The 27,918-nt window shown below is 40.7% G+C and overlaps 3 protein-coding genes across 6 annotated transcripts; 1 reads left to right on the top strand and 2 right to left on the bottom strand.

Annotated features, from left to right (window-relative positions):
* Positions 1 to 1,423: 1,423 nt before the first annotated feature.
* Positions 1,424 to 20,843, bottom strand: caly (calcyon neuron-specific vesicular protein). Of its 2 annotated transcripts, XM_037075970.1 has the most exons (6): positions 20,829 to 20,843; positions 10,950 to 10,994; positions 7,137 to 7,299; positions 6,461 to 6,580; positions 5,453 to 5,566; positions 1,424 to 3,611 (listed from the first exon to the last, which is right to left on the bottom strand). In XM_037075970.1, the coding sequence occupies exons 3-6, from the start codon at positions 7,263 to 7,265 to the stop codon at positions 3,366 to 3,368; spliced, it is 609 nt and encodes a 202-aa protein (XP_036931865.1). In that variant the 5' UTR covers positions 7,266 to 7,299; positions 10,950 to 10,994; positions 20,829 to 20,843; the 3' UTR covers positions 1,424 to 3,365. The 2 variants fall into 2 exon arrangements, with proteins under 2 accessions (XP_036931865.1, XP_036931784.1); XM_037075889.1 differs by lacking the exon at positions 20,829 to 20,843 and having other exon boundaries at positions 10,950 to 11,461.
* LOC119006713 (trace amine-associated receptor 13c-like) lies at positions 19,742 to 22,344 on the top strand. Its single transcript, XM_037075767.1, has one exon. The coding sequence runs from the start codon at positions 20,231 to 20,233 to the stop codon at positions 21,377 to 21,379; it is 1,149 nt and encodes a 382-aa protein (XP_036931662.1). The 5' UTR covers positions 19,742 to 20,230; the 3' UTR covers positions 21,380 to 22,344.
* Positions 22,345 to 22,487: 143 nt separating this feature from the next.
* On the bottom strand, positions 22,488 to 26,971 carry nsmce1 (NSE1 homolog, SMC5-SMC6 complex component). 3 transcript variants are annotated; one of them, XM_037076064.1, is made up of 8 exons: positions 26,836 to 26,971; positions 26,120 to 26,251; positions 25,616 to 25,737; positions 24,709 to 24,786; positions 24,411 to 24,557; positions 23,329 to 23,445; positions 22,898 to 23,024; positions 22,488 to 22,651 (listed from the first exon to the last, which is right to left on the bottom strand). In XM_037076064.1, exons 2-8 carry the CDS (start codon positions 26,235 to 26,237, stop codon positions 22,617 to 22,619), a joined length of 744 nt encoding a protein of 247 aa, XP_036931959.1. In that variant the 5' UTR covers positions 26,238 to 26,251; positions 26,836 to 26,971; the 3' UTR covers positions 22,488 to 22,616. The 3 variants fall into 3 exon arrangements, with proteins under 3 accessions (XP_036931959.1, XP_036932119.1, XP_036932031.1); XM_037076224.1 differs by having other exon boundaries at positions 22,617 to 22,651; positions 26,120 to 26,272; positions 26,836 to 26,960; XM_037076136.1 differs by lacking the exon at positions 26,836 to 26,971 and adding an exon at positions 26,494 to 26,632 and having other exon boundaries at positions 22,617 to 22,651.
* Between the last annotated feature and the right edge of the window lie 947 nt (positions 26,972 to 27,918).

Raw genomic sequence — 27,918 nt, 5'->3', positions numbered from 1 at the left:
AGCAGTGTAAAGGTGTGTTACCGCTACCCACTTCAATAAAGTGCGAACAGAAAGAAACAGAAACAACTGAAGAGGCGCCAGATTGTTACACGATATCATTACATCTATTGTGAGCACAATTTCAATATTTCATTTTTCAAATATTGTCAACATCAGTTATCGATGACACTCATAATTCAGTCATGACATCTTATTGATAAATAATGCTGTTCTAATAAGTATTATTAGTGATGCTTTAATGTCTAAGCAGCATTTTACTGTTGTTGCAGGTTGAGGATGAGATAATTCCAACTATTTTATGTGATGCCGGACAATTTTTAGAAAATGTTATTGGCAGACAGGACGTGGGGGGAGAGACAGACGGGGTCTGACATGCAACAAAGATCCCCGGCTGGAATTTAACCATATTACAGTTATAAAACATGCACAGTAACCATTCAGCAACCAAGGTGCCCCTCTCCACCACATTTTAAAGGAAATGTTGTTTATTTGTGTTCAACAACATGTATTTCACAACTATAGTCCCTAGTTAGAGTAAACATATTAAAAATGTTCATACAGAAGTTACAATCACGTCTCACTTGATTATAACAATCATTAAAAGAAGGTGAATTTGTAGTTCATTACACTTTAGTTAATAGTTTGTTTTACAGTTAATAAACAGCTAACTGCTTTATTAACCATTTATTGAGCATTGTAAAGGTTTATAAAGGCTATCTAAATAATAATTATACAGTATTTACTAACCATTTACAAAGTATTACAAACATCAGTTGGGACTTCTAAATAAACAATTGCTTAATGAAGTTAAATAAAACATTTTTCATGGTTTCTTAACAGTGAAATAACTATCAAATAAAGTTTAATTAAGTTAAATAAGTTTGCCATTTATTAATGATGGCTGTTGTTACGTGTTATAATGTCCAACACTATAAGGTCGATAAAATTATCTGAAACTTTAAAATGCTATTGCATTTAATGGCTTTAATGATAATAATCTAATAACAGATTATACATAACAATATAAAGTAGATTTAGCATTTTTAGTTTTTATCATTAAAATATAGATGTATAAAAGATGAGCTCAGGGCTTTAACTTGTAATGGATTAGTTTCAAAGTGTGATATTACCACTATTCCTAAAGTAAAGGACCTGAGTGCTTCTTTGAGCTCTCAATAAACGTGGTGAAGTGAATATTCAAGAATTCATTCGCTCATGAAATGGAGAAAGTAGCACAAAGACACAAAATTGCACTTAAGGACAGCAAAAGTACTGCGATATATTTGACCCCTGCATCCATCTGAAATGTTACTTATAACTTATGATTTGACATAAAGAGACGAGAAGAAAAAAAAAGCCTTATGAATGTTCTCTGTTCAATCCGCCAACGTTTCATCGTTAATTCAGGTCATCGACAGAGAACTCAACACCTCAGTCATTTATTTCCATTCAGTCGGTGACGTCAGAGCAGATGGGTCTGATGTGGACGTTTGGCGCTTGAACCCGAAGGAACAAGCTGTGATGTGATCTCACATTCCTCCTGCTTACATGAACAGTTTTGTCCCAACATCAGAAATCTGGCATTTTGACCAAAAAGTGACTCTATACAGTCAAAGACACACAGAAAGGAAAGTTGTCTCAAAGTGAGTGATGGCAGATAATCACAAGATTTGTCAGAGGGTTATTTAAGATGACAGCTGACAGTCGCAAACTTGAGGAAAAACATTTGCTTCATTGTTTCCTGTCCTTTAAAACCGGATGTATGATGAATTAGAAAATAACTCAAGCCAGATTTGCCAGACACCAAATGACATACACCTAAATACTCTGTTAATTAAATAAATATAAATGTGAAGACAATAGAAGCTCGTAAGGTAGAACACTATAAGCATTAATCTACTGCATGATTAGAGCAGCTACTTCATACATTCATGATGAGTCACCCCCTGTGGTTACACTGTACATGTTCATTTACATTACAGAATACTTACAGCAACATGAATCAAAACCAACTTTAGGGAACAAAACTCAGATGGCGAACATTTTTTTTTACAATTAGCTTACAATCATGAGATCAATCAAGTAGATTGTTTGTAGTAATACATTAAAAGCTCTCAAGTTTTATCCATAATTACAGTAAGTAGCTCACATTATGAAGAAATGTTCAGTGGCTTCAGAGAGTGTTCACTTGTTGCACACTCTACTGAAATTTACATATTTATTCAAAATAACTGAACTGTTTTGACAATTACTCCAACACATAATTACCCACAGTGACATTGAGAAGATAAAAACACTAATACTGAATAATGAATGTGGTTTTAAATGTTCTGACGCTTTCCAAAGCCACTGTGTGATTCTGATTTAAAACAGCGAGTGTGCTTGTGGTTTGTGGAGTTAAAGTGCATAAACACACGTTCCTATGACTTTAGCTGCAGACGCACACAGAGCTGCAATTTACAGTCTCCAGATAAGAAGATGTGGACTCAACTCATTTCGGCCCGAATTTAAAACATTCTATTATGGTTCCTTGTCTTAATGGTTAAACTGTGAGCACATTCGCTGATGATTTCATACGTCCTCCTCTGAAACTAAATGAATAGACGGCGAGATAACGAGACGGAGTGATGAGGAGAAACTCATGATCTCATTAAAAACTTGTTATCTTCACTTCGCACTCCGAGCTCTCGCTTCTCTTCTCTCACCTCCGACTTTCTCACACAAGTACACAATAGTGTGCTCTCACACACACACACACACACACACACACACACACACACACACACACACACACACACACACACACACACACACAGTGCACATGACTGTAATATGTATATAGTACATATCTTCTCATATGCATTACAGCATCTACAGCGTACTGTTTTTACACACACACACACACACACACACACATACACACACACACACACACACACACACACATACTCACACAAACATGCAGATGGCAGAGTTTAGTCATGATTCGGTAACACTGTAAAAGTCAGGCACATTCTCCAACACTTTAATAACATTCCTGCCTCTAACCTCAACAACTCACCGCACACAGACACACACGCACGCACACACATGCACACACACGCACACACTACCACAGTTGGGTATTAGCTTGCTGTTTGTTTTTTTTTTTAAATATGAACTGAATATAACTGCATTGAAAACGAGTAAAGTTGTGGTTTACATTTTCAGTAGATGTGCAGACACCTTCCAGGTTTTGGAGCACCAAGTGATATATTGACCTGTGCGAGGAAAAGGGGAAATAAATCCTGAACACACACACGCACACAGACGGTTGAAAAATAACCTAAACTACCGCCCCATCATCATCATTTCCCTCAGCTCCTTCACTCCTCGCCCTCCGGCGCTCCTTTCAGCGGCTCGCTGCCTTGTTTGGCCAGCTCAGCCTCCTTCATGGCGGTGATGACTGGTAACCATGGTGGTGGCAGCTCAGGCCCCGTCCTCTTGACCTGGCTGAGGTGGCTGAGGGCCGCGTACAGCCCCCTGTTGGCGCTGCCGTGGAAGCCTGGCTCCTGCTGCTGTTGCTGCTCTGTGTAGTACATCTCCAGAGCTGCCGGGGTGCAGTGCTTCTGCTGTTAGAGACGAACATATCTTTGTTTAAATTTCGATGGCAAAGTACTGCGATTTGACATTGAAATTATTATTATTATGTGTTATTATGATAATTACTGACAGACTTGTCTGGGACGCGTGTGGTAAGTTTAAGTGAAATTAATGTTTTAACAAATTTGACAGCGTCAAACTCTGCTATCTATTTTACTCTAAAGGGGACCATTAATCCTTACTGAACCTCATACTGTACTGAAGCAGACTTGAAACTACTGATTGAGACCATGAACTCACTAGGAAACTGTTCACAGAGGTAATAAATCAAATGAGAAGCAGGGTTATTTTCTCAGAAGCTTACATAAAAAACATATAGCTCGAAGGATCACAGGTTTTAGTGGAACTCAATCATATTTTACAGAGAATATGTTTTCTGGTCTTCCCTCTGATGTCCTCCGGCTGCTCTGCCTGAACTCTGTGATTTACGGAGTTTCCTGAAAGCAACCTGTAACTGCTGCATGCTGTAGTTACAAGTTAGCTCCAAGGACATTACATTAAAACCTTGATACAGTGTTGGGGGAAGGACACAATTCATTCTGAAGAGGAGCTACTCAGTGGCGCATGAAGCCAAGAAAAATTCCAAGGAGATAAAATTACTCAGAAACACCATAGAGACACTAGAGACTTCCGCCAACCGAGCTGACTAACTTCCGGTTTAACGCTTGGCTAACTTGAATAGTGATAAAATGATTTAATCCAGATTTTATTGGACCGAATGGCTCAGATTATGATGTCGAATGAGTCATATCTAGTCATATCTTGGGGGCTGTGACACTTAAAAAGATTAATTCACCATTTTACAGCCACAGTGCATCACATGATGTTATTACACTATTTGGCCACTATGAAAGTTGGCTTCAGAGCCTGGCGCACTTCCTGAGGAGTCGGTTAGCTCTGTTAGCTTGACTCCACTCAAAGAAAGGTCTTTCGTCTGTGACGGCGGCGTAAGAGACAGTGTGGGTGACCTAAATCCAACCAACTGAACGTCCAGCCTGTTAGTGCTGTGTTTTCAGAAAAGGCCCACTGAGTTGTGTTGATGACCTTCGAGTGTTTCTCGACGGAGGATCCACTACCTGACCCTCCCTCACAGTGAGGAGTCCAACCTCTCAAAAGCCCAGCAGTGACTACGTCTCCCTCCATCCTCCTTCCTCGCTCCTCTTTTTATGTCTCCGACAACACATTAGCAGGAAAAAATGCTGAAAGCAACTGTAACCGGCAGAAACTTCAAAAGCCTTGCCGGAAGGTCCCCCCCTCCCCCTTCTCTTCCTCGCTTCCCCCCTCACTGTTAAGCCTTTAATCACAGTTTAGTCACGCTCAGCCCTAATTAAAGACCCCTCCGATTCACAGGCGGGCGTCCCAATCTCTGCCTGACCAGAAAGCGGGCTCGGTCGCCCCCTCCTTCTACCACTCTCTCCGTCGCTCTCATGCGCCCTCATTTTCCTACGCGAGACAGACTCTTTAACTAACATGTGTGGCAGTGCCGGCTCGCTACACGATGCCTCCAAGGTGTCGTTTGGAGATAATGAGTTTGCGTTTCTAGCCCCGGTTTTCAGAGAATCCTACTCAAGTGACTGATGAGCGGGTGTGTCGAGAAACAAAGTGCCAGCTGCATTGTAGACTGAGTAAGTTCCCTTTAAGTGGGTGTCGCACAGACTAATACAGCCTGAGTAATGCAATAAGAAGTCTGTGATATCCAAGGACGAGACTCTAATATGAACGGCCTCTGCTGGTCTGTGCTGAGACATTTAGCTGTTCTTTCTCTCCCTAAATGATGAAAATCCACTTGTGTGTGTGTGTGTGTTCCTACCTTCAGGATGAAACCCTCTGGGCAGGTAAGTTGGTCATACCACATGGCTTTGTACATGAGCAGGAGGAGCAGGCTGGTCAGAAAGGCCAAAGTGATGAAGATCAGACCTGTGATCTGAGCAAGACATACACACACACACAAAAATACATATATGGTAGCACTTCAGCGACAAGCATCATCAGCACCTATTCCTACTCCATTGAAAGACCAAAGCCAGGAACTAGTGTTAGTCTGTCTCTCAGTACTTTATAACTTTCCTACCCAGCCACAGGTTCCTACCGCAGGAAACTTTAATGTTTAAAAAAGGCTGAATAACTTCTGAAAACAGCTGGACTCTGTAGTTGTTAAGCAAAACTTACACAAACAGGAGAACACGGACGGTTTGTTAGGGACTATTTTCATCTGGGGATTAATACACATTTGCGATATACAGTTTTTCCCAATTGTTTAAACATGGTTCCTGAAACTACAGCTCATTTTCTCAAACATCTAAACACAACACTGAGATCACCATTTTGTCCAAAGACTGCATACTTCTTGCAAAATGAAACAAATGAATATGTCTAAAACACGACCATTAAAACACTTCTGGCCTCATGACGCCATGACACAGATTGTGTAGAAACTGTTTCCTTTTCCACCCTTTTTATTGTACCGGCATTAGTGTTCCTGCTCAAGTCTCCTCATTATAAAACTTGCAGACACGGACGCACATCTTGTCCTGAGCTCACCACTAACAACACGCTGTCTGCTCATGACATGTAACTACAGCACGTGAGTCTATTCTGCTGTCTCGCAAAATGCCAGCTGCTGTCGGTCCAGCACAGATATGGCCCTCCAGCCCTTGAAGACCAAAAGGAGCATTTCTGAATCTTTTTTTATTTTTTTATTTATACAAAACACTTAAGACTAGATTTTTTCACGGGGTTTTTTGACATCAGGAAAAACACAGAATATCGCCACACTTATCTATTAATGAGAACTGGAGCAGCGTGTCCGTTGTTGTACCTTGGCTTTATCTGAAACATCACTGTAGAAGTTGATATTCAGCTTCTTGATGCTGGGCACATACAGCTTGTTCTTCTTCTGCTGCTGCAGCTGATACTGTGTCGACGTCTTCACAATGACCTGAAATGCCAGAAACAACGCTCTGTCACTGTGACTCGAATCATAGTTGATGGATGATGTTGTCCTCCGTGTTCAGCTCCGGTTCAGCGATCCAGCTTCCACTGAAAAGTATTGTCCTGCACGTCTAAAAATACACAAGAGTTGTTTGAAAAATCAGCCAGTTTTAACTGATGCCTTTAAAAGACATCTGGAAGCTGCAAAGTGTGTTTTTTTTTTTTTTTTGATGTTAATGCTTCAGCAACATCTAATCAGCCTGTGGAACATCCTGTGCTCAATGCGTTTCATCCGACCAGAATGCGACTGTGTGTGGAGTATCATGCGTTCAGAGAGGTACGTGCATTGTGTGGGCAGCAGGTACAACAAGCCTCCTGAGCTCCTGTACCCACATCAATGATGTTTGTAGACGTGTAATCTGTTGGCTATTTCTGTCATGCCGTAATGCACGGTGTGTTGTGGTCGGCGGGCAACTTGGAAACAGTTTTCCAGAGAAAAACAAACATAAGAGGGCGGACATGTAAACAGACTGGCGAACACAGATCTAATGAGCTGTACTTGCCTTTTCTGCGAATGGCTGCTGAAGCTGGCTGACCTCCAGGGGTGTGATGAGGGGGATGTTATCAAAGCCGTCGTCCGCAGACGGCTGCTTCTCCAGCTTATCAGACAGATTACTTCCAAGCTTCACCATGGCTGCTCGGGTGCACGAAAATGCCTGGACGGATCTGGAGAGCAGGGGAGAGACAGCTCGGGTCAGACTGACTCTGACTGTTTGCTTTGTAACCAAATGTGACAGCACTGCTAGTAGCTCCTGCCGGGCACCCGAAGGAACGTGGAGAAGATGAAAGTGTGATGAGGAAAAACACAACAGGACAAGTGTAATGTAGAGCAAAAACTGAGGCCACAGAGTTATGGTTTTTTTTTGTGTGCGTGAAATGTATCAACAAGTATTGGTTAGATGGATGTGATTGACTGAATTTTTGTACTTTTCTTACATTTATCACCGAATGCCTGCAAAACTACAGGCATTCCCATCAGCCTCAGCTGTGCTCTGTGTTTCCTGATAATTAGCAAATGAAAGCATGCTAACACGCTAAACTAAAGCCATATCTACACATGCACTTTTACCCTGATATTCTCCGGACATAACCCTGAGGATCTGCATGTGTTGATGCGAATGTCCAAATCAGTTAAAGCAGACGTTAACCAGACTTTAAGCTGCCAGTTCACTTGTACAAAGTCTTTGTAGTGTCCAGTGGAGCCCATGTGTAAATAGAGCAGGTAATTGTCAAGAGGATTCACAGTGAGTGAGTGAGCATGTTGATGACGTCGCACAAAGTGTAGCTGCTTCGGACTCTTTTTCGCCCGCCTGTGTGCTGCTCTCCATCCTTTTGTTGATATTGTGAATCCATGCAATTACATTCAGGATATGCAGTCATCATTACTGATGAGTCTTTCTCCTCGTCCTCCTCCTGCACACTGTATTTCCAGAAGGTGAGAACACGTCCGACAAGGACAATCTCCTGTTGTGTTCTGCACGTTTTCGAGAGCATCTGCAGACAATGCCCAGACCTGACCATTAGTCCAGACAGTGTGTATCTACTGACTGATTTGGTGTAAGTCACTTAGTTTTTAAGACGTCTGTCTTCCCTTGAATATACTGGAATTACATGGCATTTGGCTTGTGGTGCTCAAAGTGCTAAAAAAAAAATACATTCGACAAACTCAGCAGCAAGGTTTCTCTACAGAAATCACGACCCATGCACTCAACCCACAGACCAACAGGGAAGTGTGCATCTACTCATGGATGAGAGGTTAGCCGACTAAGCTAACCATGCTAGCTAACGTTACAGCTCATCCGAGGAGGGCATCATTAATGTTTACATCCCGCTCTGTCACGAGTACAAGCCTCTCGACCATGAGCAGCTGCACGCATCTTTCTACAGTAGAAAGATTTGATGCTGCTTTTGAGTTTTATCACATGTATTATATTAACACCCCAAACTGAGTACCATCTAGTTCCATTATAACTGAAAGACGTCTCTGCAGCTGATGTCTCCAAAACACATCAACTCACACCAAAACACTCCAGGCGGGTAAATAGCAAAACAGGAAAGAGGAGAAATATGTATTTTTGATTTTTTTTTTTTAATTTTTGAGTCTCTTGAAGATGGTGAACAGCAAGTACACAGGGTTTTCCACCTGCTAATGCCACGACATTGTTCGTGTGAGTATGTTAGCGTGCTGACGTTAGCATCTGGCTCACAGGTCGACTGTACAACTTCACAAAGCCACTAGTGTACATGTCAGTCCTGTTAGCTTGCGAATCAAATGAAACATTTATATATAATCTATGAGTATATTTATATTCTCATAAAACCGCCGTGTGAAAACAACAGTCTGTTGTTTTACAGTAGGTTATGTGTTGGATTACTTCTTGGCTGGAAGCAGCAACTTTCTAGTGACTTTCACCGCTCACAGTAGCTTAGTTTTTATGAAAACGTCAAACTATTCCTTTAATGACTGACTAATTCAATGAGGTTAGAGTGGAATTATAACTATGTGGTTTTAATGGGGGATTATCTAAATGACTTCAGTCTTTTGTATTTGCAACCGTCCTCACTGGGAAGCTTTCCTGTGGCTTATCCAACCCAAGTAAACATGTTTCATAACTGCAGGGTATGATTAAGCTCATGTATCTCAGCACCATCTCTCCCCCCAACTCTTATCTGTAGTGTTTATAATCAAGTTATAAATCTAACGCGCCATCAACACAGCCCTGAACACCTCTGCGCTCCGATAATGATTCTATTTTCTGTCCTCCATCAAATGATCACCTAAATGTGGAGGGAAGAGGTGAGGACCCACTTATCTCATTCACACGGTGCAACACAACACCTTCCCTCAGCCAAGGACCCCACGGGCCCCGCTGACGCCAGCAACTCACAATGATGATACACGCAGCAGGAGGCTAAGAGCTCCGGTATTTATGCTGCAGGAGAAATCCCTGATGCACAGGAAATGTGTTCCTGATAAAGGAAACACAGGATCATGAGGCCACCGGACACATCAGCTGTAAATGGGCTGTCTGCTGTAGAGGGAAGTGGGAACACTGTGTGATCATACTGATGAACTATATGTTGTCACTTCAGGCTCTTTATGAAAAATTTCCAGCAGCGTCGCAGGACTGCTGGTGCAAAACAACCACCTCTAAAGTGAGTAAAAGAGCAGCAGTCTGTTCATATTGTAACAGTTAAAGAGCAGCTTTCGTCATGGGGATCTTGAACGTTACTCAAGTCATTGGTGTCCTTGGTGTGTGGGCGGCTAAAGTGGTCATCTGCGCTTCTGACCACCATGTTTCCCTCCCCACTGTCAGAGCGAAGTGTGGGTACGATGAATCATCCTGAATCTGTGATTAACAAATGAGCCGGGTGTCGCTGTCAAACGCTCCCACACTGTGGCAGGAAATGCATCCGGCAGCTCCACCAGGGCTGCGAATGGCATCTCTTAAATGCACACTCTAAATCCACTGTAAAGCCTGTTTGCACCAGAAATTACAGAGCGACCTGGTATTACATCTGTCCGCTGGCAGGACAGGGAGGAGGCGGCTTTCTGGAGGTTAAGACGGGCTGTGTTTTGCGAAAAAAGGAAAAAGGTATGAGTGGGCTGTTTTTAAGCGTGTGTGCCTCTCAAGTTCTTCAGGGTTCACTGGTCATGCATAGCCCCAAGTTGCTGCATTGAAGACAGCTGCGACAAGATGTACAGTACAGGGCAGTGTAACCAGAGAGACCTGAGATAGATAGATAGATAGATAGATAGATAGATAGATAGATAGATAGATAGATAGATAGATAGATAGATAGAAGCAGATTACAATTTCCAATCTAATTATCTTAAATTAAGAATCAATACATTTCTTTTTTTGCATACTTGGATGATCATAAATCTCACACTGTACATTTGCTACAAGGTGAGGCTTGTTTTTAATGACTTGCAGACTTCATTAAGGCAACCTGAAGCTACAAGGACAATCAATAAATGCGTTGTTTGTTTTTTTTTAATTGTAGCCTATTTATGTAAGGTGGAGGTAGGGCACATTAACAACGCCTGCCCCACGGACACACAACCCAACATGGCATTCATATACAGATGTGACGCCTGTCCATTCATTAGTTAAAGCGTATTGATGAATTACCTGTGCAAAAAAAAAGAAGAGAAAAAAAAAAGAAAGAAAACACTTCACCGTGTGAGGAAACAGCCCGTGTGTAAATGGAAAAAGCCGCAGCGGTGCAGGCTCTCCTCACCCGCAAAACACGCAACAGACAAATTACACACAGACATACAGGAGGTAGAAAAAAAGAGGAGATAAACTTACAGCGTTTTTCGGTGCTGTCCTGTCGGCCGTGTGTGTGTGTGTGTGGATGGGATCGGACCACACTGATGCTGACGGGGACTCGGTGTGAACGCCGGTTGCCGTGGTGATGTGTGATTCACGGCAGGACTGCGCATGTAATTCAGCCCGGAGCGGCTCCGTCCCTCAGTCCGCCCGTCCCTCGGTCCTCCGGAGGAAAACTGGCAGCTCAGCAGCCTGAGTGAATGAATGCGCATCTGAGCTGGTCGGGAAATTCTGCTTGGGAGGAAAGAAGAAGAAGCAGAGGAAGAAAGAAACCCCAGTCCGAGTCATATCTCGGTTTATCTGAGTGTTTGTCATCAGTGCGGTGAGGCAGCAGGGCCTCGGTCTGGAGCGGAAACACGCAGTGGGAATTATAAACCGCACAGTTGTTCAATAGCTGCACAACGATTTGATTTGCATTTGAAACACATGACTAATCGATCGATGAAAGACAAGCAATTATAGAAGCAAACATCGATGAATAGCAGCAGCCGCATGCAGCAGTGAGCCGTATATCATCATCCAAACTGAACTTGAATCAGCAACACTTACTCTGCGTTTATTCACTTATTTCAGGATGCTGCGTTTTTGTGAAAGTGAACGCTTCATAATAACCAGAACTAATAAACGGTACATTTCTTAATAATTCAAATGTATTTTTTTTTCCTGTAATAGTCATTTATTGAGCAGCTGTTTATTATGAAGATGTAACTGATGATCATAATATTTGTTTAATGTTTAATAAACACTGTGTGGTTCATCTGTAGACATCATCTGAGCGGCCATTTTGAAGTTGCACCTGATGCGTGCAAACCTTTACAATTGCTTAATACATTATTATTTTTATTTTTTTTATATATATAAAGGTTGTCTTTGTAAACAGTGATATAACTATTACCGGAAATTGAACTTACTATAAATTTACCCTTTATAAATGAGTGTTGTTAAAACTTGTCACCTTGTTCCCTCAAAGTAGTAGACAAAAACATTTGTCCACACTACAGGAGAGCATCCCGTGTGTGTGTTCAGTGTCTGCTAACCTCAGGGTGCAATTAAAACTACAGGACATTTATCTGTGGGCAGATCTGATGTGTTTCTAGACTGGAATATTTCTGTTTACTCTTACTGTTGCTCCACTACATTTGGTCTGTGCTTTTTACTGGACTACACTTATTATTTATTACGGCTGTAACTGGCTCTGGAAACACTCGGTAAATGTTGGGTCTCTGTGAGTGAATGAATTAAAAAGCAGGTTTAGACTGAAGAATGTCATGAGATAGCTTTTGTTGTGAGCTGATACCACACAAACAAAACTGACACGACTTGACTTCTCATGTATCAGTGTATAAACACTGAATAGAAGAGGAGTTAGTTGTGGACAAAGACACGAGTAAACATATATATCTGCCTACAACACTGAAGTGTGTTTTGAACCATTCATGACATGTTAATACACTGCTTATAAATCTAAATATGGCAACATCAAGTGTTGCCCTGGCTGCTTTGCAGATTAACATTTTTACAAACAAAGCTTGTGATTAACTTGGTGCCGGACCCCCCCAAAAATCCAGTGAGACGATTCCAAAAAAAGATGATGGGGCAGCACATTTCCAATTTCCAAATCAAAGAGGACAAAACACTCACATTTCACTTGTTTATTTGGCTCGCATCACATTAGATTATAGGATAAAACAAAGGATTATCTGTTGTGATGTGAGCCAAATAAACAAGTGAAGTGTGAGTATTTTGTCCTCCTTGACTTGGAAATCTTTCTGCTCAGAACCCCCTTGTTGAAGCACAACCTTCTTTTTCAATTTAACACATTTAACTTACACAGCAAAATGACACGACGGTTTATTAAAAGTACTGTAGTTCAAATTCTGCTCACGTATTCGTCCGTCAGTAATGCAGCATTCAAAAACGTCACCATGCTGCATGATTGCAGCTTGTTGTTACTAGAACCTCGGTGCTTTTTAAGCAGAATTCTGAACCGAGTACTTCAACTGGTGATGCAGTATGTTTACATTACGGTATAACTGTAATTAAAAGATCTGAAAAGTTCTTCCACCGCTGGCTGAAAATGTTGTGTGAAACACTTCAACCAAAGCTGCTGTGAATTTGTAACTAGCATTCTTTACTCGCTTTATATTATTTCATACTTCACCCAATTCAAAAATGAGCTCCTCCAGCTCCAGAGGTTTGTAATGGTGGACAGAGGGTCAGGGAGCAGCAGACACGGTGCAGCTCAGATACAGATATGCTGTGACCCGGATGACCTGACGACTCTTCAAAGACATATAGGAGCATTTGTGCATTTCTGGCTTATTGACTCTTGAATCAAAGACGCCCTACTGTGAGGAGGAGTTAGGTGGAGCGGCTTCCTGAGGGGTGTTTTGATCCACGGTGATGCGGTTCACTTCTCCCAGCGAAGGTGAGGAGGAGGTGACATGCAGAGGTGTGTGTCAGAGAGGAAGACAGGGATACTTTTGAGTATTTAGTCCTCCGCGAGTGAGTGTGAGTGTGAAACAAGCGCATGTTTGAGAGAGAGAGAGAGAGCACAGAGCGGCGTGTTGGAGAATGAGTGGGAAGAAGGAGCCAGGCTTGTCTGCAGATTTAGATCAACCTTTTCATGGGAGGAGGACCCATGCTGTTTTCCTCTTTGGCCGTGGCTGACTGTATGAATTCATTATGCCTTTAGTGGAGCACTCGTCCAAAAATCAGCAGTGAAACCCCCCGCGCCCCCCTGCAGACCCATCAATTGGGCCTACATTTATTATTTTGACCTTTCCTTTGCGGGGGAGTGACATCAAAGTGGATCCTCCACTCGTTGCTCTGGAAGGAGACGGAGGTGTCATCCTCACAGTGTGAGAGGCAGACTGCCGGCCTGCGCTGGTTTTGTTGTGCGTGAAGAGGAGAGACGGAGTCTGGGTCAGCGTAATTAAAATGAGAATCAATTAGGCTGCAGTGAATGGAGGAAGAAGTGGGGGAAACCAGGCGTGATGAATGTTTGTTTGTGTTTGCACAAATGTGTTTTACAGACCTTTGTGGCATTCTGAGGATTTGATCATTTCTCTTATACAAAGTTGGTATTTTAAACATGCATTACTCCTACTTTAGCTTTACACAAACACAATCAGTGTTCTTTATATTTAAAGAATGTAAGTACAAGCTGCCATACAGCTTGTAAATCATGTGGTAAATATTTTTATTTTCTATTTGCCTATTTTCAATATGTATTGTTTGGTGATAATAATAATAATGTTTTTTTATTGCTCATATCTTTTGCTTAAAAATCTACTAAACAAAAGCCATTTGTCCTTTTTTGCAAACAAAGCATAAGAAAAAAAGAATTCCTCTACAATAGAAAGGCAGTTCATTGTAGGTGAATCAGTTACCGTTGTTAATGGTCTTTCTTGGACAGGGAAATCTGCTACGGTTACCCGAGAGCACCAAAACTATTTTTGTCGTAAACTGGTTCCATTTGGCAAAGTGAGTCTTGACATTTAAAGGTTGAGGGAGAGACCAAAATATAAAACAAAAAGAGCAGCGTTGTCCTCAAAAACAAAAATAAAAGCCATAAAACTGTTTCGACTTTTCCATCTGCTGAAATAATAACTGTTTAAATGGGATTCTTTACCGTGAGATCAAATTATAACCAACAGAAACATATGGTTCTTTCTAAAAGTTGTTGGATTTTCAGGTCTAAACATGCCGACTCCACAGACCCATTCTTCACGTCCCTCTGGCTCAGAAACACTTCCACTGACTGTGGATTTGAAGCTTTGGTGTTTCTTTATTTGAGGTAGAGTGATGACGATGTGGTTAAAGGAAAAAGAAGAACAGACATTGGTGTTCACCATAAAAACAACAGAAGCACACTGCTTCCCTCAGTCTCCAGTGTTTTCACACAGCCACTAACTTTAACTACAAATTTGTATATTTCTCTAAGATCAAATTGATGTTGTTAGAAGAAGTTCTTTCGGTTAGACTGGTAAAGTTTTGATCGCTATTTAGTTTGAATTAAACTTTGCATTCATTTTTTCACAGGAGTAATTACAGATTTTCAGTGAGATCACACAATGCTTGTGGTCCTTGAAGGCAACACTTATTTTCACAGGAAAATAAAAAAACCTCATCCTCAGCCACATTTGTAGAGGCAGTGACTGACCTACGGTACAGGGTCTCCAACATTTATATGAGGATAAACAAGACACGGTAGCTCACACAGACCTGCAGAAGTATCTATCTAGTCCTTCACACAGCAGCTCCTGTTCTGAGCGCTCTGCTATCCACCTCCTCTCTGGCTCAGGGAGGCCCCGACTGTTTTCACTGCTCAAGTGGAGAGCCCATCTTCCAAACAACGTCGCCCTCTCCCAACTTTTAGAACTGATCCTGCCCACACTCTCTAAAAAATACCCCATCTGTCCGTCTCCCAATTCAATTCTGTTTCGTCCTCAGCATTCGTTGCTCTTTACGCAATGTAGTCACGCCAGTATTACACAGACGGGGGCCGTGGTGGTTCTCCCCTGGCTGTCGCAGATTTCTGTACAATTGAGGCAGATTATGCTGGTCTTAAAATTTTAAATACCAGTAAACACATCAGTGAAAGGCCTGAAATAAAATATATGGAATTAAGGATGTATGGTAATAAAAAGAACAAAAAAAACAACACATATATGTAAACTGTGAAGTAATGGGGATTGTAGTTTAGTACTGCAGCAATTTTCAAAATCTCCATTATAATAAAACTTGTTAGTTCTATTGTCTTAACAGAAACAAAAAGAGCACTTATCGGTATGCATCAACAGAGAATTGTCTTTTTTGGCATTTATTTAACCTTCGTTTTCACACTAATATAACTTTTTCAACTTGACAAAAGTTATATCTCTGATTAATTTGTACTCCATTTAATGGCTGCTGTACATTTTGTAATTAACTTAATGAAGTGAGTATGCTTGTGGATTTTATCCGTAAAACTCAAAAATGTTGGGACAGGCCACATAGTACAGTCAGCTGTTATGGTGTGGTTGACTTGGGCAGGGATGTTAAAATCAAAGTATTACAAAACACACAAACAAACAAACAAAAAAGTCTCACAAAGTATTCAAAACATAAAGCTGACGCTCATGTGGCAGAAATGTCTTTTCGAGCGAGAGTAAGACAAGCTCGAGTGAGGGTGCAGTAAGCTGTCAGCCAACTGCTTTATCAACAGGGCCATCTAGTGTCTGACGAGCCACACGGCCGCTCCAGTACACCTGATTGTGTAGTTGCAGCTTTAGTTGTCAGATGGATGAAGTCACACAGCTCAACCACGCTGACAGTGACACACCTCTGCATGAGGTGTTATTCATCATCTACAGATGGCAGCAGCACATCAGAGACAAGAGCTATCCAACATGGGAGTGAATTTGGTGATGAGGAAAATAGTGAAAAATAAAATTAACATTAACGTTTGAATGATTTTCAACAAACATGTTAGCGTGCTGTGAAGGATTTTTAACGCAAACAAATTAGATGTTACCTGTGAGTGAATGTTTTGGTTGAAGATTATATAAATTATTAATGATGGAAATATTCAAATAGAATAGAATAAATACATTTAATAAACTGTGTCTTATTTCAACATCCCTACATATAAAATACATTGAAGATAAGACAAGATGCAAGTAATGAAATTATTGGTGATGCAGGCTAGCAATTTGAGATAAATCTAAGGCCTACACCAAGAATAGATCTGACAAACCAGACGGGCGTCTGTGGCTCAGGAGGTCGACTGGTTGTCCAGAAATAAGAAGGTCGCTGGTACTGAAACCCAAATCGCACCTGATGAGCAGGTTGGCACCTTGGTGGTCTCTGCCAATGTGTGAGTGTGTGATTCTGATGAATATTGTCAGGCACAGTAGTCCCAGTCTATAACATATGAAACTGCTCATTAATTTGTGTTGTTAATGTTTATAAACACTTTTAACTATAATGTGTTACCAAATGATCACATAGAAACAGACCATGCTATTTTACCAGATTGTTTCCATTTCATTTTCAAGTCTTTTCAGCAACGGTTCATTTGTTTGTCCTGCAGGTGGGAGAAGTCTGAAAGGGACACGTGATGCTCTCTGAACTCATTTTGGCTGATCGCTGATACCAGTACACACCCATATTTATTCAAAGGTTTAAAATAGTTGAACAAATCATCTTAGAGTAGTCTTGAGGATCCTCCCGAGTCAAATGAATTATTAGGTTATTAGTCTTTGATAAACCAGGATGAATATTTTCTCTGACAGCCTGAACATTTTTATTTCAACTCTTCTAAGAAGATTCTCTCCTCCAGCAACACAGTGCTAAAACAAAACCCATTACCATTACCAAATTAAATTGTGCTCCAGCAGATCATAAGTAAAAGAACTTCACTGATGAGCAGTCTGAAGAACAAATGTGTAAAATGTTTACTTTCTCGACATTTTGTGATTTTATTTTGTTTACTTAATAGATTATTAGTAACAAATATCTCCCCACTGAAACTACCATCGTACTATCACCTCTTGCTGGTACGGAGTGTAAGAGACAGGACGGGCTGGCACGCTGACTTCAGCAGACAACATCAACATCTTCTGCATCAACACTGTTGTTTCTTCACACTCTTTTGATAATGCTGGTTCATTTTTTGGGGGTGTTTTAAACTAAAACACGTGGCTATATCTCACAAATTGCCCCTTTAAGTATTGTTTAGATATTGTTTCGGACTGACACACACAGGAACTCATCAAACTTGTCAGAACCTCAGAGGTTACATCAGTTTCAGTATAAAAAAAAAAACAAACCTTATTGTTGAGAGCTGTGTTGTGCACCAGGGGGACACATTCACACTCATAATAATGTCCGATAACACATTAACCCACAACTGAATTCCACTCAAAGGTGTTGATAAGCACACTTTAACATCAACACATGATGCAACCATATCAGCCTTGTCCCACGTGTATCTGGGGCGGAAAACATGGATGTGCTTGATTGTGAAAAGTAAGAAGCCACAAAGAAAAACTTACAACGATAGCGACGGCAGATAGAGAGGAGGGAAGGAAATCCAGCTGTGTGTGGAGCTGTTTCAGAGAGGATGTAGGTCAGAAAGAGACGCTCTGTATATCATGCAGCATTACAGTGGAGATACAAGCAGGCGTATTTAAACCATTGTGGTCCTGACAGAAGTTCTTAAGTATTTTGGTATCGTGTTCAGCTCAATCAGCCCTTTTCACAGCAGACATTTTGGCTTGACACAGTAGGGAACGCACATATGATACTAACAACATTAATGGTGGCACAAATGTACTTAAGCATCCCAGTGAGAGTGATCCAGCATGAAGAACACCAGGCCCGAAACTGGAGCAGCCACACAGAAATCAGAAATCATACATTTGATCGTTCCCATCTGTTCTTAAGTCTGTGAAAAAGGCCCAAACTTACAGCTGCAGCAGCAAACACACAGGGATCGAGGGATGGCACTCTGAACTCCACATCCTAACCGAAGCAGCAGTCTCAGGCACTTCATGACTGATGTGACCCAAGTAGGCAGCGACATTCACACAATACGGATATTAAGGATATTAACCCGAACGAGGAGTTAAAATTGGCAAGGAGTGTAAAACTACTCTAAAGGAAAGTTAGGTTGGATTGTTAGAAACCTTGGGTACTGGAGAGAAATTTGGACTGTGACCACATCCCAATATAAAACGAGCAAGCGAAGCTGGTCCAACAGGCTCTGGATGAGATAAAGCTCATCCAAGCTCTAGCTTTGGAGGCAGAATGTGTCATCCATTAATCGCAGGGTTGAGAGTTCAGTCCTGTCCACAAAAAGGCGAGCAGTGAATCTCAGCTGATGCTTCGACCAATGTCTTGCATAGCTGATCTGGTACCATCTGTGTGTGAGCATTTGTGAATATGAGTCAAATCCAAGGCTTCACTTAACAATCATTTTCATTGTCAGTTGCCTCTTGGTTCTATCGATTCATTTCTTTGTCTTTAAAAACGCCATAATTAGGAGTCAACTGGTGTGATCCTGATTTTGAAAAATCAAGGAGACCAATAACATCACTTGTGACGTGTAAGCAGATATGTCGTCGGGGCCACATTAAGTGATTTAATTCTACAACTTCCCGGAAATGAAAACTGAAATTTTCTTTTTGTCAGTTTTGTCTGACAAGTAGTCGAACAACAAAAGCTACATTCAAAATACAAGTGAGAAAAGCAGCAAATCCTGTTCGACCATCAATGACTAAAGCAAACAACCTAACAATCATAGGTCGGCAGAGTTCAGAGCCCAAAACCAGGTATACTTTAATCATCCACGATTTAAAATAAGACTAGATTCCAGACCCAAAGATGGCTCCTATTCAGTGCAATAAGAATTAGTCATCTGCCCCTCAAAACAAAAACCTTTTCTAGCTTCCAGGTTTACTTCCTGGTTATGAGGCCCGCTGAATATGTGCAGTAGCGATTCTCTCACTAACCCTCACCATGAGTTCCCATTACGCCAGCAGACGAAGTCTCAGCTTTTTAAATCAGTTTTTCTCAGTTTTACAAATATCAAACCTTCATGAGTCAAAAATTCATAACAGGCAGAGTCAGGACTGACCTTGTTTGCATTTCAGGGTCTCATGCCAGCTGTTTTACAGATGTCTCTTTGACAGTGGTGTTCTATGGGGAAAGGGCCACTGGCCAAAATTGGAAGCAAGGCTGAGCGTCGCCATCGTATCCCGGTCTAAATGTCAGAGGAGACTTCAGTTCCACTGCTGCGGTTTTGTTCTTGTGCTTGTGAAATATATAACAACTGTTGTTTCGAGGTGCTGCTTGAGTTTAGTTATGCCCTTAGTCAGTCAACCATTGCAGTAATGTTAGCTCCTGTCTTTGGATTACTGACAAGCCCAGATAACAGACTCGGATCCCCTCAAGGCTTCAAAGGTCCTGTGTGAAGGATTTACTGGCATCTGGCAGTGAGGTTCCAGATCATAATCAATGGAGGACTGCTCCCCTAACTCTCCCCGTCAAAGTGTGTAGGTGAACCTATGGTGGTAACACATGGCCAATCCCCCAAAATCCTACAGCCTAGACCTTTAAGTTCCTGTGACTCAAACACAACTTTAACAAAGCTTACACAGAAAAGTTTTCCATCTGTTGCACGAAACAAACATGTTGCATCAGGTATCAGTGGGATTCAAAGGGAAGTGTGGAGGGTGGAATAAGTGAGGGAGGGGTGAGGGAGATGAGGAGAAATGAAAGAAACAAAGAACAGGCTGACAGCAGACAGTGATGAAGAGGATGACTGGGGAATTGTGGAGGAGATAACAGAGCTGCACCATGTCTGGTACGATCAGAGAGCTGCTGGAGCTCAGCAGGTTCGGGTCATCGCCTCCCCTCGGCGGCAGACGATGGAGGGCCCAGAGCGAGCCGAGCTCTGCTACCCTCAGCTCCCGAACTCGTCCTGCAGGGGTCTAAAGCGTCCTCGCTCTGAGGCCGTGTCCCTCTACGCTCTGTTCTCCTGCATCACCCTGCTCACTGTAGCTCTCAACCTGCTCGTTATCATCTCCATCTCCCACTTCAGGCAGCTCCACACGCCCACCAACCTGCTCCTGCTCTCCCTGGCCATCTCCGACCTGCTGGTGGGGCTGCTGGTGATGCCGGTGGAGATGGTGCGCTTCACAGAAACCTGCTGGCTGCTGGGCGATCTCATGTGTGCTCTGTCTTACATTTTCGGCTTCACCCTCACATCAGCCTCTGTGGGGAACATGGTGCTCATATCCATCGACCGCTATGTAGCTATCTGTCACCCTCTGCAGTACCCCAACAAAATCACTCGCAGCAGAGTGGAGGTGTGTGTGTGTGTGTGCTGGGCCTGCTCACTCCTCTACAACGGGCTGATTCTGAAGGACCATCTCAGGCGCCCGGACAGACACAACTCCTGCCACGGGGAGTGTCTGGTGGTGATCAACTACGTCTCAGGAACTATCGACCTCGTGTTCACGTTCATCGGTCCGTGCTCGCTCATCATTGTTCTGTACATGAGAGTGTTTGTTGTGGCGGTGTCTCAGGCTCGAGCCATGCGGTCTCATGTTGCAGTCATCTCAGGCGGTACAGTTACAGTCACTGCAAAGAAATCAGAGAGAAAAGCAGCCAGGACTCTGGGTATTGTCATACTGATATTTCTGATGACCTTCTGTCCATATTACTACCCCTCTCTGGCAGGACAGGACATCTCAAACAGTGCTTCGTACTGGGCCATCGTGTCCTGGCTGTTGTTTTTTAACTCTTGTCTGAACCCTCTCATATACGCATTTTTCTACCCGTGGTTTAGGAAAGCTATCAAGTTCATTGTCACTCTGAGGATACTCGAACAGGACTCCTCACAGGCAAATATACTTTAAAGTCACTTACTCCAGTAACAATAATAAAACTGCTGTCTGTCATGTAAAAAACACTATATGCAGCACATGACATAGGGTCGGGTGTCTGATTTCACATTTTACATTTCCCTCTTTAAACAGCATGCCAGTCTGTACATTAGTACTCAGCACAGATGTAAATCAGAGCTGAAAAAAAAAATGAAGCAACAACATTTGGTAGTTTCAGCCTCATAAATGTTTCTGTCTTTTATCTTACATTATGGTATACTGAATATCTAAGATAACTAAAATCTGTTCTCATAAACATACAAATAAGGTCCCCAGAACACTGCTGGTTATGAAAATTGTGTTGTCCGTTAAGGTCAGTTTGTTTATTCAGTCATGAAAAATGAAGAGTTTGTTTAGGTATAAAAAAATATTACGATCTTTCTCTTTTGATTGAAAATTTTCCCTAATGCTACATAGTACACCTTTAATTCTTTATCTGTGTGGACCACAACAGGCTGAACCTGCTGAGCTCCTGTGACAAACACCGTATTTAGATTATAGACAACATAAATTAGAATCTGGTGACTTTTTCTCTATATAGCTGAAAAAATAAAAGCTGTCTAACTGCATCACCTCGTGTCATCCAGGTGTTGAGGGGGCAGAAAATGTGAAGCACTTCTTAAGTTGGATGTTTGATGATGTTCATTATTGTTGTCAGTGATTCCATTTACAAAGAAAAATGATCAAGGTGATCATACACGAGGGTTCAGGAGAATTACCAAACTCATGACGAAAACCATATTCACTCATCTCCCCTGGTTTGTAAAACTATTAATGCTCTTGTGAGAGCAAGACCTGCTTTCTGTCAGCTCAAAGAATTCAGAAGGATGAAACAAGCTGCGTCTTACGCAGAGATAAAACAAATGTCATCATGTATATTTTACCATAAAATACTGAGCTTTATTATGTAATTGAGCTCAAAGCAGTATACAGAGGAGAACTATCTGGAGGACAATCACCCTGTGTCTAAATGTTTGTTTCTTTTCAGATGTATAGTGTTCAAAACACCACAACAAAAATCTGTATTGACTTTGTTTTTCAAGATGATTGCATGTGACTAAATATAATAAAGACATCTGAGTAGAACACATTCTCGTTTATTTTTGTAAAAATAACAAAACATTTATATTAACAATTTGGTTTATCACAAAGGCATGTTAAAATATTAAACAGTTTTAAGAAAACACAAACACATTTGTTGGTGAAGTCCTCATCTTCTGGACTGAGAGCGGGTTTGTCTGACTTCTGTAATGAACACAATAAAAAATATGTTACACAAGCAGATTCATTTGTTTTCATTCATTCATTCACACAACTAAAGCAAGCCTGATTTACTGTGTAGTATGGAAAAGTAAAATAACAAAAAGAAACCTGAAAGAGCAACATATTTGTAATGGTGGAATGATCTTTTTCATGCATTCATCTGAATCATAAAATAAAAGCAGTATGCTGCACTAAAAGGCACTTCATCAGTAAATAAACAATAATTACCAGGGATTTCATGCGGCCAGAAGTCATCACAAGCAGGACACCGTGGCTCTGATCTTCCTTTAAAGTATCTTGCCACACATGGGTTGTGTATCTTTATCCCACATGAAGGATTCTCACAAATTTGGCACTGAAAATTAAAACAGACGTTTATCAATCCGATCCGATCGATACTGTGAGCAAAGTCATTTTGAATAAATGAGGTGTGACACGTAAGGATAATTTTCTTGGTAACAATGATGAAGGTAATCATGTAACTTGTAGTTCACGCAAAACACAGTTCTCCACAGTAATAATACACAGCATTTCTATTTTAGTAAGTAATTAAATGAAACAAGCGCCTAAAGGCTCCTATATGACGGGAATGGTTGCAATGTATTTAATTCAGGTATTTATCGCAGGAGTATAAGGATGACAGGCTCATCCCAATTTACCTGAAAAGCCATGTTGCGACAAATGTGACACATTTTCACCTGGTCCTGATACATTGTACGGATGTACGGCTCCATCTCGATTATACATCTGGTGGACAAAGTGTATTCACCCCGTTTCTAGATCAATGAGAAGAAATCAATTATTCAAAAAATTTCATTGCCAAAGTGGGAGCAAGATGAGGTTAGCGACCACAACGGGCAAACCTTGTCAACAAATGAAAATAATTTTATTTTTTATCTTTTTATTTACAATTTTATTTTGCCCGGATTTTGAACAGCAAAGTTTGGGAATATCAACAAATACTATTATTTGACTTTTTTCACCTCACAAAATTACAAAATTATCTTACACATCAGCCATCTACCTTCATCCTCCACTAAAAACATTTGATAGGACAAGCGATATGACTTAAAATATTATCACAATATTTTTAGGACATATTGTGATAAAAGATACATATCTCAGTATTTTAAAATCTTCTCAGAACACTAAATATACGTTAGGAATGGGCAACAAAATCAAACACCACAATTCTATTTTTACTAAATAGCCCAGTATTGACAATGCAACAATATTGTAGGGATGACAGTTGGTGCTACAAAACATTAACACAATGAGTTTTTTGATAAACAACCATCAGTAATGCGGATATAATGAAGTTGTTAAAGGCAAGTATCAGAACAAGTGGGACACCGGTAAGTTCAGATACTACATACTTTTACTGTAATTTAGCCTTTAAAACCTTAAAAGACAACACATCGCACATATCATGATATAAAGCTATACAGAATCTTGGACGATGAAGTCTATTTGATAATCCTCATCACCAATGTTAAGAGCATAGTTGGACATCTTTAGAGATATGCATCAGGAGTTGAAAAACTAAACTGACACTACTTATATATCTGTACAGCACCGGTTGACTTTGCACAGTATAGATGATAATCCAACTCATATGAAAGGCTACAAAAGTGTCTCTAAACAGTTGTGTGTCCATATTAAAAGTGCTTGAAGTTTGTAAAAAAAAGAAAAGAAAAAAACAAACACAAGAAGTTAAAATCAACTTTGGTATTTGTTTTACCTCATTCAGCCATTTGTCATGCACGAGTCGGTTCAAGACGTGCTCCGTCTCGCTCTTCTTCAGTTTTTTGGTGGTCAGGGTGTCGGCGCTGTTCAGGATGTCAGTGGAAGAGGCTTTGCCATTCTCAGAGCCCACGATCAGCTCAATCTGAGTATCAACAGCTCGAGTTCAGAAATAACAAATAACAGGTTTTGAAGAAGCTCTACTACTTACTGCTGAAACACGTCCCACTGAAATAAATACACATGATTTAGAACGGCCTACAAAGTTTACTTTTTCTTTCCGAAAATTCACTCACCGTTTTTCCGAACAGCTCCAGTTCATTGTCAGCATAATCTGAGGACATCCTGGTGACATCAGTCTCAGCCATGTTGACCTGGACAGGATTTAAGTGAAACTGTGATTAATAAAGCCTCCTGGTGACTCAACATGCTTTGGATGCAGACAAAGGTTTAGCAACCCATTTTTAATTTGCAGCTATTTTCACATTTCATACATCTTTCACCACCTACTGAGCAAATACTCAAACCGATAAATACAAAGGAGGCATAGCCGCCCCAGATATAAATATTCCCACCACTGTAGGTTTTAAACACCATGGTGTCATCCTCTATTCTGTTTGTCTCCGTATATACACCCTTCTGTTACTGACATACATCTGTAAATTGGACTTTTTCCAGTCATCCACTGTGAAATTCTAATATTTTAGGTGTTTGGCTTTTCTTCACTTCCTGAGATGTGGTTTAGAAACTGCTACTCATCCTCTGAGATCACCACAAGACAGCTTAATTTTTGACATTACATTTGCATATTAAAATATTACATTACTTCTTTAAGAAATTCTGTAACTGAGATACATTTGCTTTTCTAACTCTTAGGGAACTTGGCTTAATGTATTGATCTTCTGATGGTGTGGTCATTTTGAGACTAGACTAACAACTTAACTTTCATTTATCTTTCAAATCCTCAAGTTTTCTGATTATTTCCATGTTCATTCAATAGTATAAGAGATTTTCAATGTGATCACAGACTAATGGAACCTACTGTTGTGTTTTCCTGAGTCTTTGTAGAACATACAGACCAAAGAAAGCTGTTTTTTGTTGTGCTCCACAGCCTCGCATCTGTGTAACTTGCTCCCTCAATTCACCAACCAACCTGTGACTTCAAAAGAGTCACTAGTTAGGAATTCAGTTAAAGCCACTAACCAAGGCGTAGTACTGCTGACCGTTGTCCTCAGACATCCCTTTTCTTATCTGCATGAACATGGGCTGCAGCTTGGAGTTGATGGTCTCAATGAAATCATCCAGTTTGTCTGGGGTGTGCTGTGCTACAAAATAAAAAAGAAGAAAGACAAAGTGTGTTAGTTTCAACGATACACTTAGAGAAGCAGTAAGATGATTTGGAAACTAAAAGAATCGACACTGGTTTTAAATTCCTTTATTATTAAGTTTTCAATTTCTGTCTAGTTTATAATTTTTTGAATCAAGAGAAATTATTGTGTTCATGAAAATGTATGAACTTGAAATAGTTATTGTAAATGGCAATTCAAATATTCAGTTAAACTTCAAAGATTCATAAAAAAATACTTTCAAGGCATATTTATATTCTTGCCATTAAAGGATGTGCACAGGCCTAAACCTGCTGTTTGAAGCCTGTTTGCTACACAAGTGAACTCTCGAGCTACTCTGGTGTTGTGTAAGATGACTCACTGTTGTGGGTTTCACAACAATACTGATAGAGTGTCTTTGCCCCTTGTTGATCGATGATGCCACTGCCCATCATGGTCTGTAGGAACCTGCGATGGCTGTCTCCCATCTGTCGCGACATATTTCTGGACTGACCTTGACACACAGAACACAGACCTTGACACACAGAACACAGATATATATATATATATATATATATATATATATATATATATATATATATATATATATATATATATAGTAACAAAACCCCAAACACTTTTTATTTAGTATCATAAATGTAAGAATCTAGAACCAGAAGACTTTGATTCTCAAAATCAATGAATTTTCTTATGCATATCTAAAGACAACAAACTCACACAGGAGGTCTAACTCACCCCATCAGTCTCATCCTTTGTTTGGTAACAGCTATTAAAAGTCAACGTATTTTCCAAGGACATGCGTATCAATGAACACCACAAAATACATCATTATCTAGCTAACTATGAGATAAATTTGAAGCTACAAGCAGACATTTGACATCATTTATCTACTGACAGTGCAGAAAGTGATGTTGGCTAGCTAACGTCCATAGCAACATTAACGTCATCTAACTGTCAACCATTTGCCAAGTGTCGTCAGTAAACTGCACACATCGGTTATTTTCGGTTCAGTTTTATGACCTAATTTTTCTATCCTTTGCAGAGTCGAATGTCTTAAGTTAACTTAGTTTTATTTACCTTCTGCTTCCTGTAATACGCGCCTTCTCAGTTGGTTTTCCTCCTTCTTCTTCGTCTCTCCATACTTGTTATTTCCGGTTGCTTGCTGAGGCCTGTGTGGTGAGTTACCGCCACCTGCTGCTCACCACGTTCACCATGCCACTCAAAAATAAGTCAACATCTCTCCAAACACTGAACAATATACAAACTTTATGTGTAATTTTACTCACTTGTATACTCAAAGAAATGTAAACACAACTTTTTCGTAATTCTCAAAGAAAGATACGGTGGCCCTCAAGTGCAAATCATTACGGCAATTAGGAAAACACAACAGTGCTTACTGATGATTGTTGTGTTTTCTCCTCTGTTAAATTGATTTCCCATTTGCCTTTGTGTTTTGTGATTTATTGGCATAGATGTATGACCCTACTTGTTGTTGTGTTATATTTGTCGTTCTGTTTCCTTACTAGTTGTTATATGTTTTCCTATGCACTTCAGGGCCACCGTGAAACTGACATGGATGGAGGAGCAGTGACATGGAGTGCGGGGCTCTTGATGAAGCAATCGCCCCAAAGGTTTAATTTAGAGACGTTGAATCAGGACACACACAGGATCTGTTTACCTCACTGGTTTGTAAAGAAATGTCGTGACCTGCAAAGTTTAGTACCCATCTGTTGGTTTGATTGTTTACTTCAGGCCTAGAGGCTTCTTTTGTGAGGGCTTGCCTTTTGTATACAATAAAACCTGCTGAGTGTGAGTACTACCCCATACGTTCTGTGTGTATGTGTGCTTCTGCAGCACCACTCTGTAATATAAACCTCACACAGCTGCATGGACTGAGCAGGTTTCATGGATCTGTGTTTTAAAGAGAGGATACTCAAGGACTCATATTAGAGGCATGTTCTTTGGTGAAACTGTTCTTACTGTGTTTGACCTTTTAGCCGCACATTGAGTCCATGTAATCGTTGCCGTGGATCCATTGACAATAGTTCCCTGTGAAGCCAATAATAAATTGATGTCAACTGTATATTCTTTGATCAGTCATTGCAATCTATGTAAATATCATATTTAGATTAAGTGCTCTTTGGTGTTTCTGAGAGGCTA

This window comes from Acanthopagrus latus, chromosome 1 (genome assembly GCF_904848185.1).
Source record: "Acanthopagrus latus isolate v.2019 chromosome 1, fAcaLat1.1, whole genome shotgun sequence".
Lineage (NCBI taxonomy): Eukaryota > Metazoa > Chordata > Actinopteri > Spariformes > Sparidae > Acanthopagrus > Acanthopagrus latus.
This window is presented reverse-complemented; position numbering and strand designations above follow the sequence as displayed.

Coding starts and splice junctions, on each gene's coding strand:
- caly (XM_037075889.1), bottom strand. CDS start 11,182: ATGCGCATTCATTCACTCAGGCTGCTGAGCTGCCAGTTTTCCTCCGGA. Junction 7,300..10,949: donor GGACAGCACCGAAAAACGCT/GTAAGTTTATCT, acceptor CCTGCTCTCCAG/ATCCGTCCAGGCATTTTCGT. Junction 6,581..7,136: donor AGCAGCCATTCGCAGAAAAG/GCAAGTACAGCT, acceptor CTGGCATTTCAG/GTCATTGTGAAGACGTCGAC.
- LOC119006713 (XM_037075767.1), top strand. CDS start 20,231: ATGAAAGAAACAAAGAACAGGCTGACAGCAGACAGTGATGAAGAGGAT.
- nsmce1 (XM_037076064.1), bottom strand. CDS start 26,237: ATGTCGCGACAGATGGGAGACAGCCATCGCAGGTTCCTACAGACCATG. Junction 25,738..26,119: donor TTGTTGTGAAACCCACAACA/GTGAGTCATCTT, acceptor TTTATTTTGTAG/CACAGCACACCCCAGACAAA. Junction 23,025..23,328: donor GTCGCAACATGGCTTTTCAG/GTAAATTGGGAT, acceptor TTTAATTTTCAG/TGCCAAATTTGTGAGAATCC.